The sequence below is a fragment of the Podarcis liolepis genome (assembly GCF_965112155.1).
Source record: "Podarcis liolepis genome assembly, chromosome: 11".
In the NCBI taxonomy this organism is placed as follows: domain Eukaryota; kingdom Metazoa; phylum Chordata; class Lepidosauria; order Squamata; family Lacertidae; genus Podarcis; species Podarcis liolepis.
Window position 1 is genome coordinate 29073967 of NC_139565.1, and position 20058 is coordinate 29094024.

Genomic DNA, 20058 nt, shown 5'->3' on the forward strand with positions numbered 1-20058 from the left:
GCAATGACCCTGAGCAGAATACATAGCAGGTGGGAGAACCATTTAAGGCACTTCAAGTTTTCCACAGAGAAACTATGGGATATAAATGTTTCAGTGTGCCACTAGCGAGGGTAGTTCTATTCCAGCTAATCACAAGGTTTACATTTTCCTCGAACTGGCAAAGAGATGATGGAAAGCTAATGACTATTGGAGATAGACAAGTTTTGAAAGGATTTTGGATGGCATTAGCCTGAAATGTCAAACCTTTTTGAAGTTCATTGATCCATGTGACATTTTCTTTTGGTCTTCCTTAGATGGTGTATTGCAGTAAAAATGTACTTCAGAAATAGACAGATTTTTATTGGATGGAAAATGATAGAATCGGTGTGTCTAAAGCTGACTTTAAGATTGGAAGGCAGCAAAAGGATTAAAATAGCAACATTTTAAGCAGGGGGGGGAGGAGAAGGAAGTTCAAGGCAAGTATTTCCAAGACAAGGCATCCTCTCTCTCCTCTCTGAGTTTTTCCAGAAATTTTGTGAAGGTACGTGTTGCTGTTTGCAATTGACAGTCCTTCAAAGTCTGCTTGGTTACCTTTTAATAGTGACAGGACTTTTCATCCTGTAGTCTAGTCATTGCAGAAAGGGATTAGTCGTCCTGTGTTCACAGCACAGTATTCTGTAGAAGTAAACATGTTTTGTGTACTTTAGTCTGCCTAACTAGTGTTGCAGATGAGTAATAAAGGGGTACTTAAAAGTGCGTGAAAAGAAACTGTTCTAGATTTCTAATTATTGAACTCTTTTGCATTGCTCTTGCAGTAGTTACTCCTAGACAGTTTAATATTATATCTCAATATGGTAACTCCTTGAGGCCCATCCTGCTGAGTATCCCAGTTTTGTGTGGCATCCACTAAATATGTCAGATTTGATTTATTATTAAAGTGTGCTTAGGTAATGACAATGGATTTCTGCAGGATAAAGGTGCATGCCAGTACTGGCACGGGATTTTTAAAATTATTTTTAATGTTTTAATGCTGTAACCTGCCCTGGAACCTTACAGTAAAGGGTGGGTAATAAATAAAAATAAAAATAATACTGAGTTCAGTTGTCATGGCTATTCAGTAAATTACAGTGTGTGTGTGTGTGTGTGTGTGTGTGTGTGTGTGTGTGTGTGTTTAATTGCATTTGTAGCCCATCTTTCCTCTAAAGAGTCCAAGGTAGTGCACATAGCCTCCCCCCTTTTATCCTCACAACAACCCTGTGAGGCAGGTTAGGCTGAGAATGAGTGACTGGCCGAAGATCCACCCAGTGAGTTTCATGGCTGAATGGGGGATTTGAACCCTGGTCTCCCAGCTGTCTTTGCTTTATCTTGATGCAATTTGCACCTGATTCCTTAACATTTTTAATATCCTGACCTATAGGCTTAAGTGTAGTCTTCACATGCTTTATGGTGATATGCTCTGATTTATTAATGGGTTTTGAAGAAATGCATTTTTAAAAACCATTCACTCTTTTAAAAAAGTTAGTTAAGCCCTTAAGAGATTTTCATACTTAGATATTTTGTGCATGCTTAACAGAACAGCAAGTCCTCTAATTTAAGAACAGATATTAATTTAAACACTGATGGATGTCTTGGTGGCAAACTGTTAATCATACTTAGTTGTGCTCAGCTGCAAATCACCATGCTATTCTTATTCACTTAACTTCAGCATTTGTTTTCCTTTCAGTGGATTCTATTTTTAACAAAGGAAACAATACTACTGAGTAAAGAAAACAATTTTGAGTTTTGTATTTTGCAGTTGTCACAAATGAACAAATTGCTTAGAAACTTTGTATATAGTTAATCCTTGACGAACATTCTGTGATTACACAAAGTAATTAGTCATCTTCTAAAATAACCCACGGCTTGAAACTCATGAATTTAGTAGCATGTCATTTGAATGTCTTTGGTCACAGTTCTGAAACTTAATATTTTGATTAGTCATTTGCAGCAAATACATAAAATTTGAGATGCAGACATTAAGACAGTGTTTCCCAACCGGTGTTCCGCGGCACACTACTGTGCCGTGAGACATTGGCTGGTGTGCCGTGGGAGGGAGGCGGGCGAGTCGGGCGGTGAGAGGCGGCGGCGGCGAGGATCCGCGTCGAGCCGGGGGCGGCTCCGCGGTGGTGGTGCCGAGCGGCGGGGCAGCGCGTGCAAAAGGGAGGAGCGCGAGACAGCGGAGGAGGAGGAGGCCGGCATGTCCGGGCAGCAGCAGCAACAACAGCAGCAGCAACTCCCGGCGACGGCTCCTCAAGCCCCGCCGCCGCCCCCTCCTCCGCCCGCCACCACCACAACAGCCGCCGCCGCCTCAGTTGCCGCCGTCCCTCAGTCCCTCGCTCTGCTGCCTCCTCCCACCCCCAAAGCTTGGAGGTTCCCCGGCAAGGGGGAGGGAAAAAACTTTCACTTTCGTGCGTCCCTCCCGGCGTGACGCTGCGCGCTGACGTCACGGGGCGGGGCTTTAATGGTGGTGTGCCGCGAGATTTTTTTCAGTAAACAGGTGTGCCGTTGCCCAAAAAAGTTTGGGAAACACTGCATTAAGAAATACCAAGCAAACTAGGTTAAAGATGGCCAATCCACTAATGGTAAAACTAGGCATGCTTTGAGAGCCTCTCTTGAATATAAAATGGAAGTTAGGTATTCTGAATAAATAATAACATAATTAATAATTGTATGAATAGCTTTTAAAAAGAAAATAAAAAGTATGATTATCAGGACAGATAGTAACTTTGGTTAGTACTAAATTCAATGTGTAAGGGACCTGAATGTCCTGAAATAGTTCTTGCTACTTATACCATTGCCTATCTACAAAGTGATTTTCCTCCATTCATTGTGAATACTACATTGTATTCTCTCTGGGGCCAAGCAAATTGTAACCTTGCATTATGATGATAGTCTATCCCTGGATATTTTAAATTGGAGGGCAGAAAACCGAAAGCAGGTCAATCAAATGGGGACCCACAATCACATGTTGCAGAATATTTTGTTGATGACTACTGCCCATTCCTGTTGGTGGAAAATGAAGGATTATACTGGGGAGACAACAAATGTTGAGAAGTAAACCTATTCACCATTGGAGATGCTGAGTGGCCTTGGCACCACTAGCAGAAACTTGACTGGTTGCTGGAGGCGGTGGCTATCTCTTTTTCCAGTATTGAAAATCTCTCAGAGGACCAGTGTTCCCTCTTACCTTAATGTCCAAGCAGGAGCCAAGTTTTGGCAAGATGAGGGTGGGATTTGAGGGGCAATAAAAAGCACCAAAGACTAGATTGTACAAAGGTGAGGTGCAAGTATTGTACCGTTTGTAAAATTGCAATTGTACAAATAGCTTCAATAAATAGAGTTTATGGTGGGGGGAAAATTTCTGAGCTTGTGTGGTCTATGCACTGGTAACCTCCTAGTTCGATGACTGCAATACACTGTACATGGGCTGCCTTTGAGAATAGTCCAGAAACTTCAGCTGGTGCAGAATATGGCAGCTAAGCTGTTAACAGGAACTGTGCGCTCTGATTGCATTATGCTATTCCTTGCCCATCTGCATTGACTGCTGATTCTTTTCTGGGCCCAGTTCAAGGTGCTATATTAACCCTATAAAGCCCTTCCTGTCATGAGGCCCAAGTACCTGGCAGAACATCTCTTTTGCATATGCATCTACCCAGGCCTTAAGGTTGCTGTCAGAGACTCTCCTCTACGTGCCAGTGCCTTCTGAGGTGTGAAAGCTGGCAACAGGAGAGAAAGCCTTCTCAGTGATGCCCCCCCATCTGTGTAATATTCTCTCCAAAGAAACTTGTCTTGGTGCTCATCTAATGTCATTTCAGTGTCAGCAAAGACTTTTCTCGTTTCTCTTCAGGAGTGCTTTGGAACATTAATTTTTTTAAAGAAATTATTGCATAGAACGTTATGTTTTGCTGATCAGCTATATGATTATGCTGTTCTGTTAGGTTCTGTAATAAGCTGTACATTACCTAGAGACTGTAGCAATAGGTAACTTCTAAATCTGTTAAAAAGTAACTTTAGGTTCCCTTATCAAAGTACATGTATACTGTGTGTACATCGTGAGACAAAGCGCTATATTCTGATACACCCTGGGTGTCTGGGATTTGGAATCCCTACTCAGGAAGCAGAATTTTGGGTTTTGTCTCCAATACACTTTGCCAGTTTGATCATATTTCTACCATAGGCTTGCCGGTCTAAAGTGACGACTTTTTCTTCAAATGGAAGTTCAGGCCTTCTAAATCCAGCCTGCGGACAGTCCGGGAATCAGTGTGTTTTAACATGAGTAGCATGTGTCCTTTTATTTAAAATGCACCTCTGGGTTATTTGTGGGGCATAGGAATTCGTTCATATTTTTTTTCAAAATATAGTCTGGCCCCCCACAAGATGTGAGAGACAGCGGACCGGCCCCTACCTTAGGCAAAAAAGTTTACTGACTTAGGAATAAGTTTGCTGACCCCTGCTCTAAGAGACTGGTCTCAGATTTCCATAAATATGTGAGGCTGCTTCTTGCTTCCTTTGACTCTTCAGAACCATCCCAAAATGCAACATGATTAAAGCTTCTAACTTGATAAGCTAGGATAGCATTATAAAATTGATGATCACTGTTTATCCGTTATTTTACCAAAAACTAACTGTTTTGCCTGGCCATAAACTTTACAAGATTCTAGTGGAGGCTGTTTACATGTAAAAAAAGAAGAAAGGCTCTTGCATGTATCATTCATCATTAGAATTCAATATGCAAAAGTACTCCACATGTAGGGGCCAAATTGAGATTGAGAAATGGCTGGGCTAGCTCAAGACACCTTGCACCAGGCTACTTCCAACACTTCAGCATGGCTTGCTCATGGCTGGGCCTGACAACAGCATGCTCTTCCACTAAAAACACACTTGACAGTGTTGGAGTAACGGGACAGTGGCGATGGTGGCACCTGCATACATTATAGGAGCAGAACAACACATGCACACTTGCTGGAATGCATCATCTGGCTACCTCTATCTATTCACTTGCCCAGGGGCCTTTCCCAGTGCTGCTGCCAGTGTTGAATGAAAGAATGTGACTAGGCCAAGTGGACAAGGCAGGCTAGGCCAGCGACAAGCAGAGACTCAGTCAGGTGAGAATGTCCTGAGGACTTGGGAGAACAGCTCAGGGACTCCCCATGCTTCCCACAGGCATTAGTTGCCTGGGGCAACTTTCCAATTCTGTCTAATGATAGGACTGGTTCTGTGAACACACAAAACCCGCCTAATGGCAAGGGATATCGGTGACTAATCCCTTCAGCAGGTAATTTCCAGAGTTAAAGCTGCACTGCTGTGTTGGATTTCTGTTGGGTGTGATCAAGGCAACCTGTTCCTGCCAACTGCAGTTGAGAACGTTGGGCATGTATAAAAATAAACCATGTTGTATGTTCAGGAACATTTGCCATTGTAATGTTGAACCATCAGGCAGGGTAATATTTACATCTTAGGAAAATAACATGTGTTTTTCCATCACATATAACATCATTAAATCCCCAGTCACTCCTTATCTGGCTATAGGTATGCCAAATCTTGGTATCACAGGTTTTAGATCTAGAAGAACTTTTCTTGTTCAACATACCTTTTGTTTATAAAACGTGACTTCCTTTCATTAAATATCGGGGTGGTGTGCAGTATGTATACAGTATAATGTAAAAGCATAGGCAGAAACTGCTTTCCTCTTTATTTGAGGCTGCCTGGAATAAACCACTTTTTGCACTTTGTTAACATTTGTCATGTTCCTGAAAAACAAATTTGTTGAACCTCTAATAATGAGAATGGAATAGTATTACCTTCTGTGAACCAAACAGGTATTCTTGCTCCCTTAACTCTACAGACTGGATTGTTGTCCTTCCATTTCCCCACAGTTAGGTTTTTTCAAGTTCTTTTATTCCGATGTATCAGCAAATTTTAAACAAATGATTGACTCGTTCTGAGTTATAGGTATGTTTTTTTCCTGATTGTAAAACATTTCGGACTATCAGAAAGAGAATGCATCCCTTTATTCCAGTAGGAGGTATAAGTAACTTGAAAGAGCTAAGCTGGGTTGTACACCTGTGCTATTTTTTGATGACTATTTGCATTAACTGCAAGAAAAACATGCAAAGTATTGCAAATCTTTCTTGTTGACAGCACAGTAAGTCTCATGTTCTGCAATCTAAGGCTACTTCATGTAATTTGACAAGATAAGCACTTAACACACTCCTCATTTTGTGTTTTCTACAGTTTGTTCATCTGTTGATTTTATCTATATAGTCTTACTATTCCCTCTTGGTTTTGTTTTTTCTAATCTGTTGATGCTATCAGTAATCTTTTAAGATTATTTTATGTAAATCACTTAGAGGCCTTTTTATTATTAAACAGTGTATAGTCTGGTTAAATAAACAAGAATTAAGTAGAAGATCCTGAGGCCCAAGTGGCCCAAAGGAGGACCTGCGTGGCTTGACGGTTCAGGGCAGTAACTGCATAATCCAAAGGTCATGGAGGTGCCCCTTTAGTTAAGGTGTGTTGCAACAACAACAGAAGTTACACCATTTAAAGCCTAAAATTCTATATCTTACAAAATGATGCCTGTTGAGCTTATATCTTGAAAATTCATCAAAACAATCTGCCTGATTAGGTCTTATTAATGTCATTAAATTTCAAACTGAGCAAATTACCACAGGTTCAGCAAGTTTAAAAGGTCTAAAAATTGGCATGTTGATCTTTTTCATTGCTGTTTATACTGGCTGATATAGTATATATTTCTTTCCCATTTTGGTGGAAACTACTGATGTACAGTACTTCCTTCAGGGTCGTCAAGGAAGATACACTTTCATTGGTTTGGTGAAGTTCTGAGCTCAAAGTTACTAAGGGCATGTTTGCATTAACATCTCAGAGAGCAGTGAAATGGGTTTCCTATCCCCTGAGTTTGCTTCACAGGGCTCCCCCCTCCTGCTATTCAAATAAGCCTGGCATTACTAATGTCAGATGCATTTCTGTTTATGTCTTGAGTTTGTTGTTTAACGTTCTTTGAAATTTCTGCTTTGCTAGGTATAGAAAAAGAGAACCTTTCTAAATCCAATACACTTTGGGTATTGTCTAGCCAGAATTAAGAAGCAGATGTTCAGAGAAAATATTTGTGGTGCGTGGAGAAATCACCAAAGGAATATCTTTAGGAAAACAAGGCTTACTGTGGTTTAGAATTCTTTTTTAGAAAACAAATCCTTCAGTAATTTCCCACACTAACTATGAGTAAAGGAATTAGTAAATGACTAGGTGAAGTTTGTTAACTATTTAGTACAGTGGTACCTAAGGTTACATACACTTCAGGTTACAGACGCTTCAGGTTACAGACTCCACTAACCCAGAAATAGTACCTCGGGTTAAGAACTTTGCTTCAGGATTAATAGAAATTGTGCCCATTAGCTAAAGTGGTGGTTCAGGATAAGAACAGTTTCAGGTTAAGAACGGACCTCCGGAACAAATTAAGTACTTAACCCGAGGTACCACTGTACTGGGTTCTCTTCTCCCTTTTCTTGTGGGAAATGTGTTTTATGCAGTTGCTTCCAGTACTCTTATGTGGTTAAAAAAATTATATCTTATTTACAGTACTTAGAAATTGCTTTTCACAGGAGCTCAAATCAGGTAATGTAAAATCAGCAAAGCAGAAACCGCCTTCAACATAATTAAAATGTAATATTGGGAACCAAAGGCAACAATTAATTGTGGCATTTCCAGCTGAGATGTCCAATGCATCATTTCCCTCTGTCTTGTGGGATGATTGTCATTTTTTGCAGCCTGATGATGTGGACAGGATAGGTGTAGCTTTGGATCTAACCACGTGCTCTCTGGATCCCTGCCCATCTTAGCTGTGTGGCTAGTTGGGTTCTGGGAGTGGTAAGTGGATCACATTGAGAAGGCATTTTATTTTACTGTTATTAGTTTATTAAGTTTGTATACCATCCTTCATTCGAAGATCTCAGGGTGGTTTACAATGTAAAATTACAGAATAAAAACACAACACGCATCATAAAAACAAGAACAAAACAAACCCATAGCCCTGCCTCCCACAAACACATTTAAATTGACATAGAATGTTGATCGTGGTGCCTGCCATCTTGGAGGAAGCAGCTGTGTGTCTATTGTGTAAAAGCTTTGGATCTGATAGCATGTAACAAGTACTGTCCAGTTGCTAATACTCAAGTTTGGGATAAGGTGGTAATGAGGGTCATGCTGGTAAAACTATTGATGTTTCTTGAACCTGACTGTGCCTAGTGTTTCTGATTACAATTCTATGATTCTATTCCTTTAAGAAAGGCAGAGTTGGAAGGGACCATGAGGACCATCTAGTGCAGCTCAGGAATATTTTGCCCAACATGGGCAAATAGTTTGCCCCAACCGTGAACTTAAGAGTCTCATGCCCAACTGAGCTATCCCTCAGGACTTTCTAACAGTCTAAGCAGGTGCAGTGAGGATTTAGAAACATTTCGATAACACAGGAATCTGCTTGGTTCTGCAGATTCTCCTTTTGATCTGTAAAGTTTCCATTTTACTTGCTGCATTTGAAGCTCCTTTTCAAGTTGTGCTACCATGTTTACTTTTCAACCTAATTTCCCCCATTTAAAGAGTCGATTAACTCGTTTTACATGTATGTGAAAGTAAGCAATGTGTCTTCCCATAACATAGGTGTACGTGGATACAAGCCATTGTGGTTCCCCCAAAGCAAGGAATTGCATAGATGGAGAGCAGAGGTAGATAATGTTTGAGCATTTTTCTTGTTTTTAACTTGATTTCCAGATGATAAATTTAGGATTGCATTCTTGGGGGGGGGGGCCCTGTAACAAGGCATAGTACCGAAGGCAGTTTCTAAAGCATGCTCAGTACTAGCCGATTGCTAGATGAGTTTAAACTTCTTCTTTTTTTTAAAAAAAAAAACTTTATAAATTATTATTATTATTTTATTAATGTTTTTAGAGTTAAAACCATTCTTATAGTAGCAGGCTCTCCTGAGCCTGCAAACAGCGCTGCAAACATTTTGCAGCTTTACAGGGATAAATAATAGTTCATTCCTTTTACTTTTTGAAGAAGTTCTACCCATGCCTAGAGCAGTGACACATAAACTGGAATATCTAACTTTTGAAATTTATAATCCTGTGAGAAGTACAGTTTGTTCAATTCTCAACTTGCTGTTTAAGCAGTGACTAAGATAACATTTAGAATTTACTCAGTTTATGACTACTTCTCTCTGATTGTAGGATGTCCAATTCTACAGGAAGTTCAACTGGACTAGAACAGGATTCTTTTAAGGTCATTGAATCCAAACCATTTTAATAAGTTTTGACTAATGTGTGCACCCACCCAAAGTGTAATTAATCACAGAAACCTAAAGCAAATATCTAGTGTGTTTATACACTTACAGGCTTCTAAAGGCTTTAGCCAGCCACCTCTGTTGTATGGGGAGCAGTTGACAGAATCTTTGTCCTTTGCTTTTAGGGCTACGTTCTTTCTTTTTAATAATAATAATAGTTTTTATTAAATATGCTCTTTGTTTACAAAAGTATGTGCATTGTCTCTTTTTTCAGGTTGTGTTTTCTACAGACCAGTTACATTTGTTATAAAACATAAGTGTTGCATGCAGTATACCAAACACTCCCTAGGCCACCCCAACCTCCCTCACTTAACAAGGAAATATAACAAGCAAATAGAAAGTGAACCTACCCAAGTGATGTTGACTCTAACCCTGCTCCACCAAAGTAAAAGAATATAAACTTTTAAGGCTACCTTCTACTGTCAAGCGCAGGCTGTGAAGATAAACACCGGCAGCAAAACTGAGAAGGGAGATATCATTTCTGTGCACTGTAAAGTGCCTCTTATAGCTGTTAACAGCTCCAAAAGTTTGACCTGAAGACCAGCATTACACATAACACAGTTAGTAATGCTGTGTTCTCTTGCCTTTTGTGGTGGGTAGGCTTGCCAAGTTCCAGGCAGTCTCATTGCCCAGGCACCGATGTAGGAAGGGAGTGTACAGCATTGTATTATAAAACCATATTTTGAAACAGTAGGCAATTTTATTTCCATCAAAAAATATATATTCTTGCTGTTCTGTTTTTGAAGGCTGGGGGGGGGGGGCACACTGTGTTTTATTATTAAGCCTCTTGCACACAAAACCCAGTATATCACTATGTGTTGATTTTCCTTGTGGTCTTATCATTGGATTCATTCAGCATTATATTAAACAAGTAACTACTTGTTTCCAAACTTTAAAAAGGTTAAGTTGCATTTAATTCTAGATGTTTACATGTTTATAACCTCTGACATGAAGCCTTGGTTAGGACTCTTCCCTAGTGCTTCAGCATTGCCAGTCATCAGATTAATTATGGTTCACATCCCAGAATTAAGTACATGCAAGAACAATGAATGTTATTAATTTTAAAGAGAAAAAAATAAGCTTCTCTATGAATATTTATAAATACTCATAATTAAGCTTTGTTTATCTTAGAAATGGATTTTATCTTCTGTTGTTGTTTAATTTATATTCTGAACTAATTCTTGTAAAAACAGCAGGAGGACTCCAAACTATGGGTGATTTTATTTCATAGATGATTTTTAAAGGCTAGAGGTAAATGACAATATGCATACAAAACAAAAGAACCTGCAAGGTAGTTTTATTAGCCATTCTAGGAACAAGACTTGAGATGTTACAGCTCTTTCCATTTACTCACATTTAATGCAATATTCAGTACCTGGAGAGCTTCATCAATAAATCTGTATTTAAGATCTGTCAAGGTTTAACTTAATTGTGTACTCTGTCTTTTAGTGAAGCTTTTACTACCTGTGTATGTTCAGCCCTCTGTATGTCAAGCCTGAGCCTGATCCCCCCCCCCAGTAATTTCCTTGTGCATGTGGTTGCAACCAATTTAACCATGCAAATCCCCAAAGTTTAAAGCTTTTGTTTCTTAATTACATTAACAGGCTTTTGACAGCTCAAATGTTTAGATACTCACGGAGTTAAATCGGCTTGAACTTTGACTCAGTTGGGTATAGAATTTCAGCCTTAACTTCAGCCCAGTTATGCTTTAAAGTGAACTGGTTATGCTCACCCACTTCGTCATGAGCACCTCAAATTCAAAAAGTGGTGGTTTCCAAGTTACAACACCTTTAAAACGAAACAATAATCTGGAACTCACATGCGAGTTAAATACCTTTTTCTGTGTAGCAGTACAGAGAGCAAGGGTACCGGTCCTATCCCCTCCCCTGCCACCAGGCTTAGTTTTTATTGGTTGATTCATACTGATCAAATAGCAAGATGTTCCTTACCTTGCAGCATCAATTTTAGCTTTATGTTTATGTTTAAGTGAGGAAACCCTTGTGGTGTGGCCATTAATGCGTTTACCCCAGCAAGAATCCTAACACAAAATCTTTCTGCCAAGAAATAACCTTTCATAACAATCTATATACAGTGTCTCTGATGTCCTGTTCCCCTCAGTACATATACTGTAGGACAGCTCAGGGTTTTCTTTTGTTTTTGTTTTGTTTTGAACCTTGAAACTGAATGGAAAATTTATATTTGATTAAAAATTTATTAAGGATGTGTGCTGATTTGTTCTTACTGTTAGATACCCTTCTGTGTGAGGACAACATTGTGGCTTTCATCTTGCATCTATAGATAGATCGAAAGGGAAATAAGTTGCATCCAGGCTGAAGTGAAGCCTTTGATGTCATGGGAAGGCTGCCATTCTATTAACAATGAAAAAACAAAACTTAGATTGAGACTTCCTATAGAAGGCAGTTCTCCTAAGGCACTTTCAATCAGCAGAAAGAGCTATCCCAGTGTTTCCCAAACTTGGGTCTCCAGCTGTTTTTGGACTACAACTCCCATCATCCCTAGCTAGCAGGTGATGGATGATGGAAACTATAGTCCCAAAACAGCTGGAGACCCAACTTTGAGAAACCCTGATCTATCCAAACAAGTTGGATCTAGGGGCAGATGCACACCCTTGAAGTACAGGTGTAAGGAAGCTGTGGTTCTCCATGTTCTCACATCTCAGTTCCCATCATTCGTAACCAGCAGGGTCAGTAGGCAGAGTTGTAGTTGAGGAACATCTGGATGTCAGCAGGTTCCTCACCAATGCTGTAATAGATGAGAGTTCAGAACCGGAGCACTTCATATTTCAGGAACACTTTGGATCTCTTCCTAACAAGGTGCCACCTTGTTTCATGATCACATTGTCTCTTTTCTTACCTTTCCCTGGCTCTCACTCAATTATGTATATTTGGGTCATGAGTGGCTAGCTTTCAGTTTGCCCCAATTTGGACTGTTCAACACAATGTGTGATGTTACAGTGGCTCCAGGTTGCATTACAGCTATAGTATAGTAACACTTGCTTAGAAAAGAAATTAGTGTAACTATGTGGAGCACTCAAGGCAGGTGACAGTAAAATGCATAGGTGATGAAAAAAAGAAACAGGTGGAAGGTTTCTTTTTCCGTTGAGGATCTTTCTGAACTTCTTACCAAATGCATATTAGATGTTGACTGAACAGAAGATCTCAGAACATGGGCCAATTAAGCAAACTGTTAATGGCATTTTACAAACTATAACCAGCACTGTGAATAGCACCTGGGGATGTATTGGCCACCAGTATAACTGCTGTAACCTTGGAGGTGTGCGCTCCCTGTCACCAGCCACATTCAGCAGCTAGTCTGCAGTGTTCTGAAGCAGCTGACATTTCTGAACACTATTCAAAGGCAGCCTGTTGAACATGAGCACGTTGCACCCTGATGGAACTAAGGCACATGTTAGTATGGGCAGATCTGACACCTCCAGTGACAAGCATAGCTGGCACATCAGCCTCAGCTATGCAGAGATGTTCCTGAGTGCAAATCCATCTAAAATGGGTTGTGCCTCTGTTTCCTGAAGTGCCTTCTACCAACCGGAAACTTATCTATATTGTTTGGGTTTGGCTTCAGTTTAATTGTTCTCATTCCAGTCCAGTACTGATGCAAGGCATGGATTCAGGACATCAATAGCAAATTTGGATTAAGATGGAAAGGAGAGTTATAGTTTGGTGTCATGTGCATATTAGTAGTACAGAACTCCAATACTTTGGGCAAGCTCAGACCAGTGGTTTCTTGTACACATGAAATAGTATTTTAAACCACTAACAGAGATTAGCTTCGTAGGAGAAGAAGTGATACACTAGTATTTGGTTTTTAGACAGCCAAGAACTAATCAACATAGCCACATCCTAGACCTCGTCACATAATAGAAAAGCAAAGAGGGTGCATGTTGACTTCTTTGAGTACAGTGTGATGGAAAATATAATTGTCCCATAATGTTATTCTACTTAAGAGTTTAGAATGAGCCTCACCATTGACAACGTATGAAAATGTAAACCCAACAGGGGACAGTGATATGTAGGAACAGGTACTAGGAAATATGGACAGCTGCGGCATATGACAGACTCACCTCAAAAGTCTGACTCATGAGTAATTCCCATTGAAATTAGTAATTGCCTTATATGAAGTCTGTTTGCCTGATACAGGTTTACCTGAAAAAAGTTTGAAAATGCTTTATTCAGCCAAAACTTTAGAGCTGAGGCACAATTATGACTATAATTTAGTTCAGAAGTCTTGGGAGTAATTATACTACTGGCAAAATGAAAAATGTCTGCAAGTGGAGAAATTATAGAACACAATTTTCTTTTTCCTATTTGAGCAGAGGTTCATTAAAATACAGCATTTTATCAGAAAGGAGGAAAGATTAAACTGAATAATAGATCCTAATGCAAGCTTCATCCTTATTTTGGAAGCCCAGGTTATTGCAAATGTAGGAGTCAAATATTTCTATTCTCCAATTTATTTAAAAATATTCAATATTTTGCAGGAATCTCAGTGCCACAGAAATATTAAAATTGTGTGTAAATTCTTCAGAAAAGTTCAAAAGTATTCAGTGCTAGTCATACTCATTGTACACCAATTTACTGGTAAATTAATTAGCGTGTTCAACTTCAGTTCATTAATTTCAGTGTATCTACTCTGAGTAGAAATTAATTGGATACAATCCTCAGTTGGCAAAAGTAATCTCTTCTTCTTTTAAACAGTCTGCAGGCGTGTAGTTCTTACTTGGGTCTACTTCTGCTGTATTCCATCCTTGGCACACAAAACAGAGAAGTGACTGTTCTGGTTTGAAGCATTCACATAAGTGGCATATTGGGCATGTTGCCATGTTGCCACAGTCTTTCTGATTCTCTGTTCTCTTCCTGTCCCCACCCCTTTCTCTTCATTCTAGACTCAACCGCCTAATGGCACAGCTCGTTTTTGGCTGAAGCAGTTGCCTTAATAATAGTTTCATTTTAAAATGATAAACAGTCTTTTGAGAGAAGATTAAGCACTGAAGCTGATTTATATGATTTACATTGCCCTTTTTCATGTCTGTGAAGCCTAGCATTTGGGTCATACTTGACTTGATAGTCCATCCTTTTTCTTCTTTCTGATGCAGTGACATAGACATCATCAAGCCACCATTTCCGTCCCATAAATTTGGAGTACTGCAGTGGGGCAGGGTGGATGGAAAAAGTGTATTTCAGCAATTGTTCAGGTGACAGCAGTTCTGAGCGAGGAGTAGAATTCTAAGTAATAATTCAGTTTTGCAAGTAATTTAGCTTTTTCGGGGTGGAAGTACCACTAGAGGAAAAATCATATTGGGCCATGTTCAGCTAAATCATTGTGCTAGCAGAAGCTAGTGCAGCTATTCCCAGTAGTGCAATGGGACTACAGTGCTCTCCCCAAATCCCTCTGGAAGGGATTTGGGTTGTGAGAAACCCTAGAACCTTGTTCAGGGGAAGGAAAGGAGAAATTGTTCCATCGGGCAAGCAGAAATGTTTGCACTGATGGAACAGTGTTCTCCGTACTATGAATATAAACCACAGAGTTTGTTTCGGTGAGTGTTTCAACACCAGAGTTGGATTAAAGTTTTAGGCTTTTTCAGATTGGTGCATTTCTCTCTCTCCCCCCCTCTCTCCCTCCCCCTCCCTCTCCCCCCCCCCCCGGTAAAAGATTGCTGTCTCTTTGCATGTTGTTGTCTAGACTTGCATGCACAAGACAGGGTCTTCTCAACTATGGAAGTCTGTCCCAGCAAGACTCCTTCTTTGCAGGCCTTTAAGTGAACAGCAGAGGCTTATTTATTTCAGGTGCCTTGTGGGTGGGGTTCAAAATATTATTTTGCCCCAAAAGATTTTTTTGTAGTGTAGTTGAAACATAATGTCAGGCAACTGGTAACAGGAACAGTCTTTATTATCTCATTACAGAATGACATTTTGTGTGTGTAGCCAGGGTTTTTTCCAGTCAGAACTTATAAGAATTCTCATTGCCATTATAAAAGAACAAGGGAGGCTTTCATCGTGAGTTTTGGCACCTATTTATCTAGAAAAAATAGCACTATGTGCAACTTTTGCTGGTTCACTAAGCAAGCCTCTACAGAAGCTCAAGAGGGACAAGGTACAGTGGTACCTTGGTTTGCATACGTCTTGGTTTGCATACGTTTTGGATTACAAACACGTCAAACTTGGAAGTGCGTGTCCCAGTATGCAACATTTTTTTGGATTACAACCCAATTTTTTTGGATTACAAAGAAAAAAAATTTGGAGGCCGCATTGCGAAAGCATGCTTTGGGTTACAACCTATTTTGGTTTACAAATGGACCTCTTGAATGGATTATGGTTGTAAACCAAGGTACCACTGTAGAACTGAAGAACACAGAAACCCTCCTAGTGGTTGTTTTCATCATGGTACCTCACATAACTGGCTTCTTAAGGCATTGCTGATTTTACGTATAGTTAAAGCTTTGGTTTTCCCAGTAGTGATGTATGGAAATGAGAGCTGGACCATAAAGAAGGCTGATTGCCGAAGAATTGATGCTTTTGAATTATGGTGCCAGAGGAGACTCTTGAGAGTCCCATGGACTGCAAGAAGATCAAACCTATCCATTCTGAAGGAAATCAGCCCTGAGTGGTCACTGGAAGGACAGAGCCTGAAGTTGAGACTCCAATACTTTGGCCACCTCATGAGAAGAGAAGACTCCCTGGATGTTTCCTGATGTTGGGAAGGATGGAGGGCACAAGGAGAAGGGGACGACAGAGGATGAGATGGTTGGATAGTGTTCTCGAAGCTACCAGCATGACTTTGACCAAACTGCGGGAGGCAGTGGAAGACCGGAGTTCCTGGCGTGCTCTGGTCCATGGGGTCATGAAGAGTCAGACACGACTAAACGACTAAACAATAACAACAAATGCTGGTGTAGTTATTTTTCATGATAGTTGGGTTTATGACTTTTGTGTTTTTGTATTGTATCCTGTGTGCAATTTGTTTCTTTTTTGTGTTTTAAATATCTATTGGGAAGGTAGTCAACCTAACAAGTTGCTTTATGAATCTTAAGCATTCATACCCTTATTTGTACCGAAAGCAGCCTGGTGCACTTTTATCACGTCGTCAATCAACAATTCTGCTGATGTTGTTTTAGAAGACTGAAATCAAGAACTAGCATTGCCTGTAATGGGTAGTCAGTCTGTGGAGTGGGTGCCACAAATGATAGGTGTTGGTCAGTGGATTTTTTCTTGGTGTACTCAAGGGTACAGCAATTCACCCCCCCAAAATGTTTAAAGTTTGGCACTTACTGTAACAACCTCATGCTGAGTACCAGTACCTTTTTTATTTTTTATTTTAAAAAGCACTGGTGTTGGTGCAGACATAGGTTTATGCAGACTTAAAAGAGAGAGTTCCATGACAGAGTAGCAGAAGTAGGAAGATGTCTGCTTTCACTATTACCATAGTTGATAGGAATATTACATCTGCACCAGGTCTGAAAGATGGAAAGGTGGAGAAACCTTTTAATGGAGAAACCTTAGATTGCCTTGCATTCCTCTAAAAAGAGATGCATTCGTGAACTTTTTTCTAGAATGTATATAATTTTACCTTGCTCTTCAACCTTAAAATGGGTAGTTCAAACAGTTTTCTTTATCACTACCATTCTGGTAATTACCGGTTGGCAACTTAACACTGCCAGAAAAGGGAACACAGATTTGCATAAAACTTGTATATGTTAACTTGCATGTATAGCTGCAAATTTAGAAATCACTGTATTTTAAATACGTACTATATTTCTGCCACCATACTGTGGAAGACTAAGGGCCAGGTGGCCTGGGGATCTATGTGCCTGTATGGACTGCAATCTGGGTGCTAATTGTGGATGGGTAACTTCAAGACACCTGTTCTCCCTTCTTATTGGGTCTTCATCTTTAAACCAGACTTGAATTGGATGACACTTCAAATAGGGGGCAGTCCTCTGTAAATTAGAACACAGGGATTTCCTGGGTAATTAGTCTGCAGTGGTAATTAGCTTGCCATAGTAAGCATGGAAGTGAAGTGACATCTTTTGAATCAGATCCTCTGTGTTTTAGCCATATACAGTGGTGCCTCGCATGACGAAAAGAATCCGTTCTGTGATTCTCTTCGTCTAGTGGTTTTTTCGTCTTGCGAAGCAAGCCCATTGATGGATTAGCGGATTAGCGGCTTTTAGCGGCTTATCAGCTTATCGGATCAGCTGATAAGTGGCTTAGCGGCTTAGAAAAAGGGGGGGGGAGGAAAACCCCCCGCAGGAATTCGCAAGACATTTTCGTCTTGCAAAGCAAGCCCATAGGAGATTCGTTTTGCGAAACACCTCTAAAACGGAAAACTCTTTCGTCTAGCGAGTTTTCCGTCTTGCGAGGCATTCGTCTTGCCGGGCACCGCTGTAATTTTAGTGCATGTTAGGAATAAACCAGTGTGCTGTTACTCACCATGAAGTTGTTATAGTAAGTGCCATACTTTTAACAACTGGGGGGGGGGGAGCCTCTTGGGCTTGCTGATCGGAAGGTCAGCGGTTCAAATCCACTCGACGGTGACAAGCTCCCATTGCTCTGTCCTAGCTTCTGCCAACCTAGCAGTTCGAAAGCACACTAGTGCAAGTAGATAAATAGGTACCGCTGCGGCGGGAAGGTAAACAGCATTTCCATGCGCTCAGGCTTCCATCACGGTGTTCTGTTGTGCCAAAAGCGGTTTAGTCATGCTGGCCACATGACCCGGAAAGCTGTCTGTGGACAAACGCCGGCTCCCTCTGCCTGGAAAGCAAGACGAGTGCCGCACTCCATAGTCACCTTTGCCTGGGCTGTCCCCAGAAAAAAGCACTGGCTTAAACCATTATTTTTGAGATCTAATAACATAAGTAAGGTAACAGGTTATATGTGTTAATGGTAGGATATGCTGTGTCTTGTGACTTCTGCCTGTTGAATATTTATGTGAATATTAAGCATTTTGAAAAGTAGTATTGTGTTTTTGCCCACTTGTTGAAAACATCCAACAAAACTGGTCAGCATCTCATGTTCAGTGTTTGGAGACGCTAAAAGATGTAGTACAGTGAGATGGGAGATTAGATTCGTGAGTCATATCCTTTTAAAGCTGTGAAGCAACTGTATTCGCACTCTATGGTTTCCTTTTACAGTCCCTCCCAGTGACTGCAGTTCAGAGCAGCAAGCTGTGTGCTAAGAAGTCACTGCTGCTAGATGGAGGCAAACAGTATCGTTGGGGGATAACCCATTTATAGGAGTAATTTTAAGTGTTGATGGATGGATGTTGAAGCCCAAACATCATTGTTTGATTCTCCAAACTGAAAACAGGGAACATGCTGCCATTTGAGAACAGTAAGGTAATTTTTCCTTTCCCTCCCTCTTACTTTAATCTGTTGCTAGTGATTCTAACAAGGCTATATTTAGGGATTAAATGGGTACATTTTATGTGTTCTTGGTTTGTTTTTTTAAAAAGTAATTATAAGAACAAAAGACTTAAAGGTGCTACATCTGTGGAAAAATTATAACAATGTAAATGTTTTCATAGTTATTAAGCCTCTTAAGAGAACCATGTGAAACCTATTTTCTACTATATATGTTTTTTAGAGCTTTTCAGTACTGCGTCTGGCTTCAAATGTATTGATTTAAAAGATTGTCAGTTTAGATTATTTGCACAGAGATGTAAGAGTTCTTGCTGCTATAAAATAGTGATACTTCAAATCATATCTCATCTGTATTTGCTGAGAGTTGAAATCACTAGGATGATTATTATTTAAATGCATCTAAGGCTGCAGTCCTATATCACACTTAGCCTGGAAATAAGCCCCATTGGTGTGGCTTTCTTCTGAATAGACATGTGCAGGATATATGAAGTTGCTAGCAGGTATCGTTAGTATGCATTTAAGATACTAAGCCTTTTATTGAGCGGATTACTAGCAGTGCTGAAACAAAACAAGCTTCTCAGATGTCTACACAGTTTACTTGCAAAATCTAAACATATGCTACTGACTACTGAATAGGCAACAGGAGAATTCGAGTTTTTTTAAAGGTGTATACAAACTTAGCTGCTGGATGTTTTTAAAATATTTTTGCTAGTTTGACTTTCTAATACCGTAGACCTAAGATTACTAAGATTTTTTGTTTTGGAAGATATTAGTAGAATTCAGCTAAGCATGCCTGCAAAAAGCACTAGAGCATATAAGTAGGTTTGAAGAAGAGAAGGATGCACCTATTTAATGAATCTTTATTCTGAAATGTAGCAATGACAGAATAATCATACTAATTTTCTAGATGAATCAGATATAGTGAATTTACAGCTCTGACTGCTTGCCTTTTAAAAAATCATTGTCAATTAAAAAATAATGGTTCTGAATTTATCTTGACTTGATCAGTAACCTAGAAACTAGAAGTAGCTGTCAGATTGGGGTAATAATTCTGAGACTGTTCTAAACTCAGCTTTGTTTGGGCATACAGGATTCCTTTATGGCTCTGATGCAGTTAAACACATGCAAAGGATTGTGTATATGGCCAAATTCTGTTTTCTCGTGTTGAAGTGTGATTAAAGTATGGGGTGGGTGTGAATTAAACAGCTCATTGCTTTGACAAAGCTCATCAAGAGCTCAGCTGTTCACGTGGATCATGCATCATTGGTTTGGGGCTTGAGTGCCATTG

At 40.0% G+C, this 20058-nt stretch overlaps 1 protein-coding gene across 14 annotated transcripts in view; it reads left to right on the plus strand.

Moving 5' to 3' along the window:
- Positions 1-20058, plus strand: part of MCTP1 (multiple C2 and transmembrane domain containing 1) — a 175046-nt gene that overhangs the window by 19515 nt on the left and 135473 nt on the right. For 2 of the 14 annotated variants that reach the window (XM_083465207.1, XM_083465208.1), the window contains exon 1: positions 18554-18746. The exons of 10 other annotated variants lie outside the window; for them this stretch is intronic. In XM_083465207.1, coding sequence (XP_083321333.1) covers positions 18723-18746 — 24 coding nt within the window. In that variant the 5' untranslated portion in view covers positions 18554-18722. Of the gene's footprint in view, positions 1-18553; positions 18747-20058 lie in introns of those variants that run through there. 2 more of the 14 variants (XM_083465216.1, XM_083465205.1) reach the window with 1 other exon arrangement.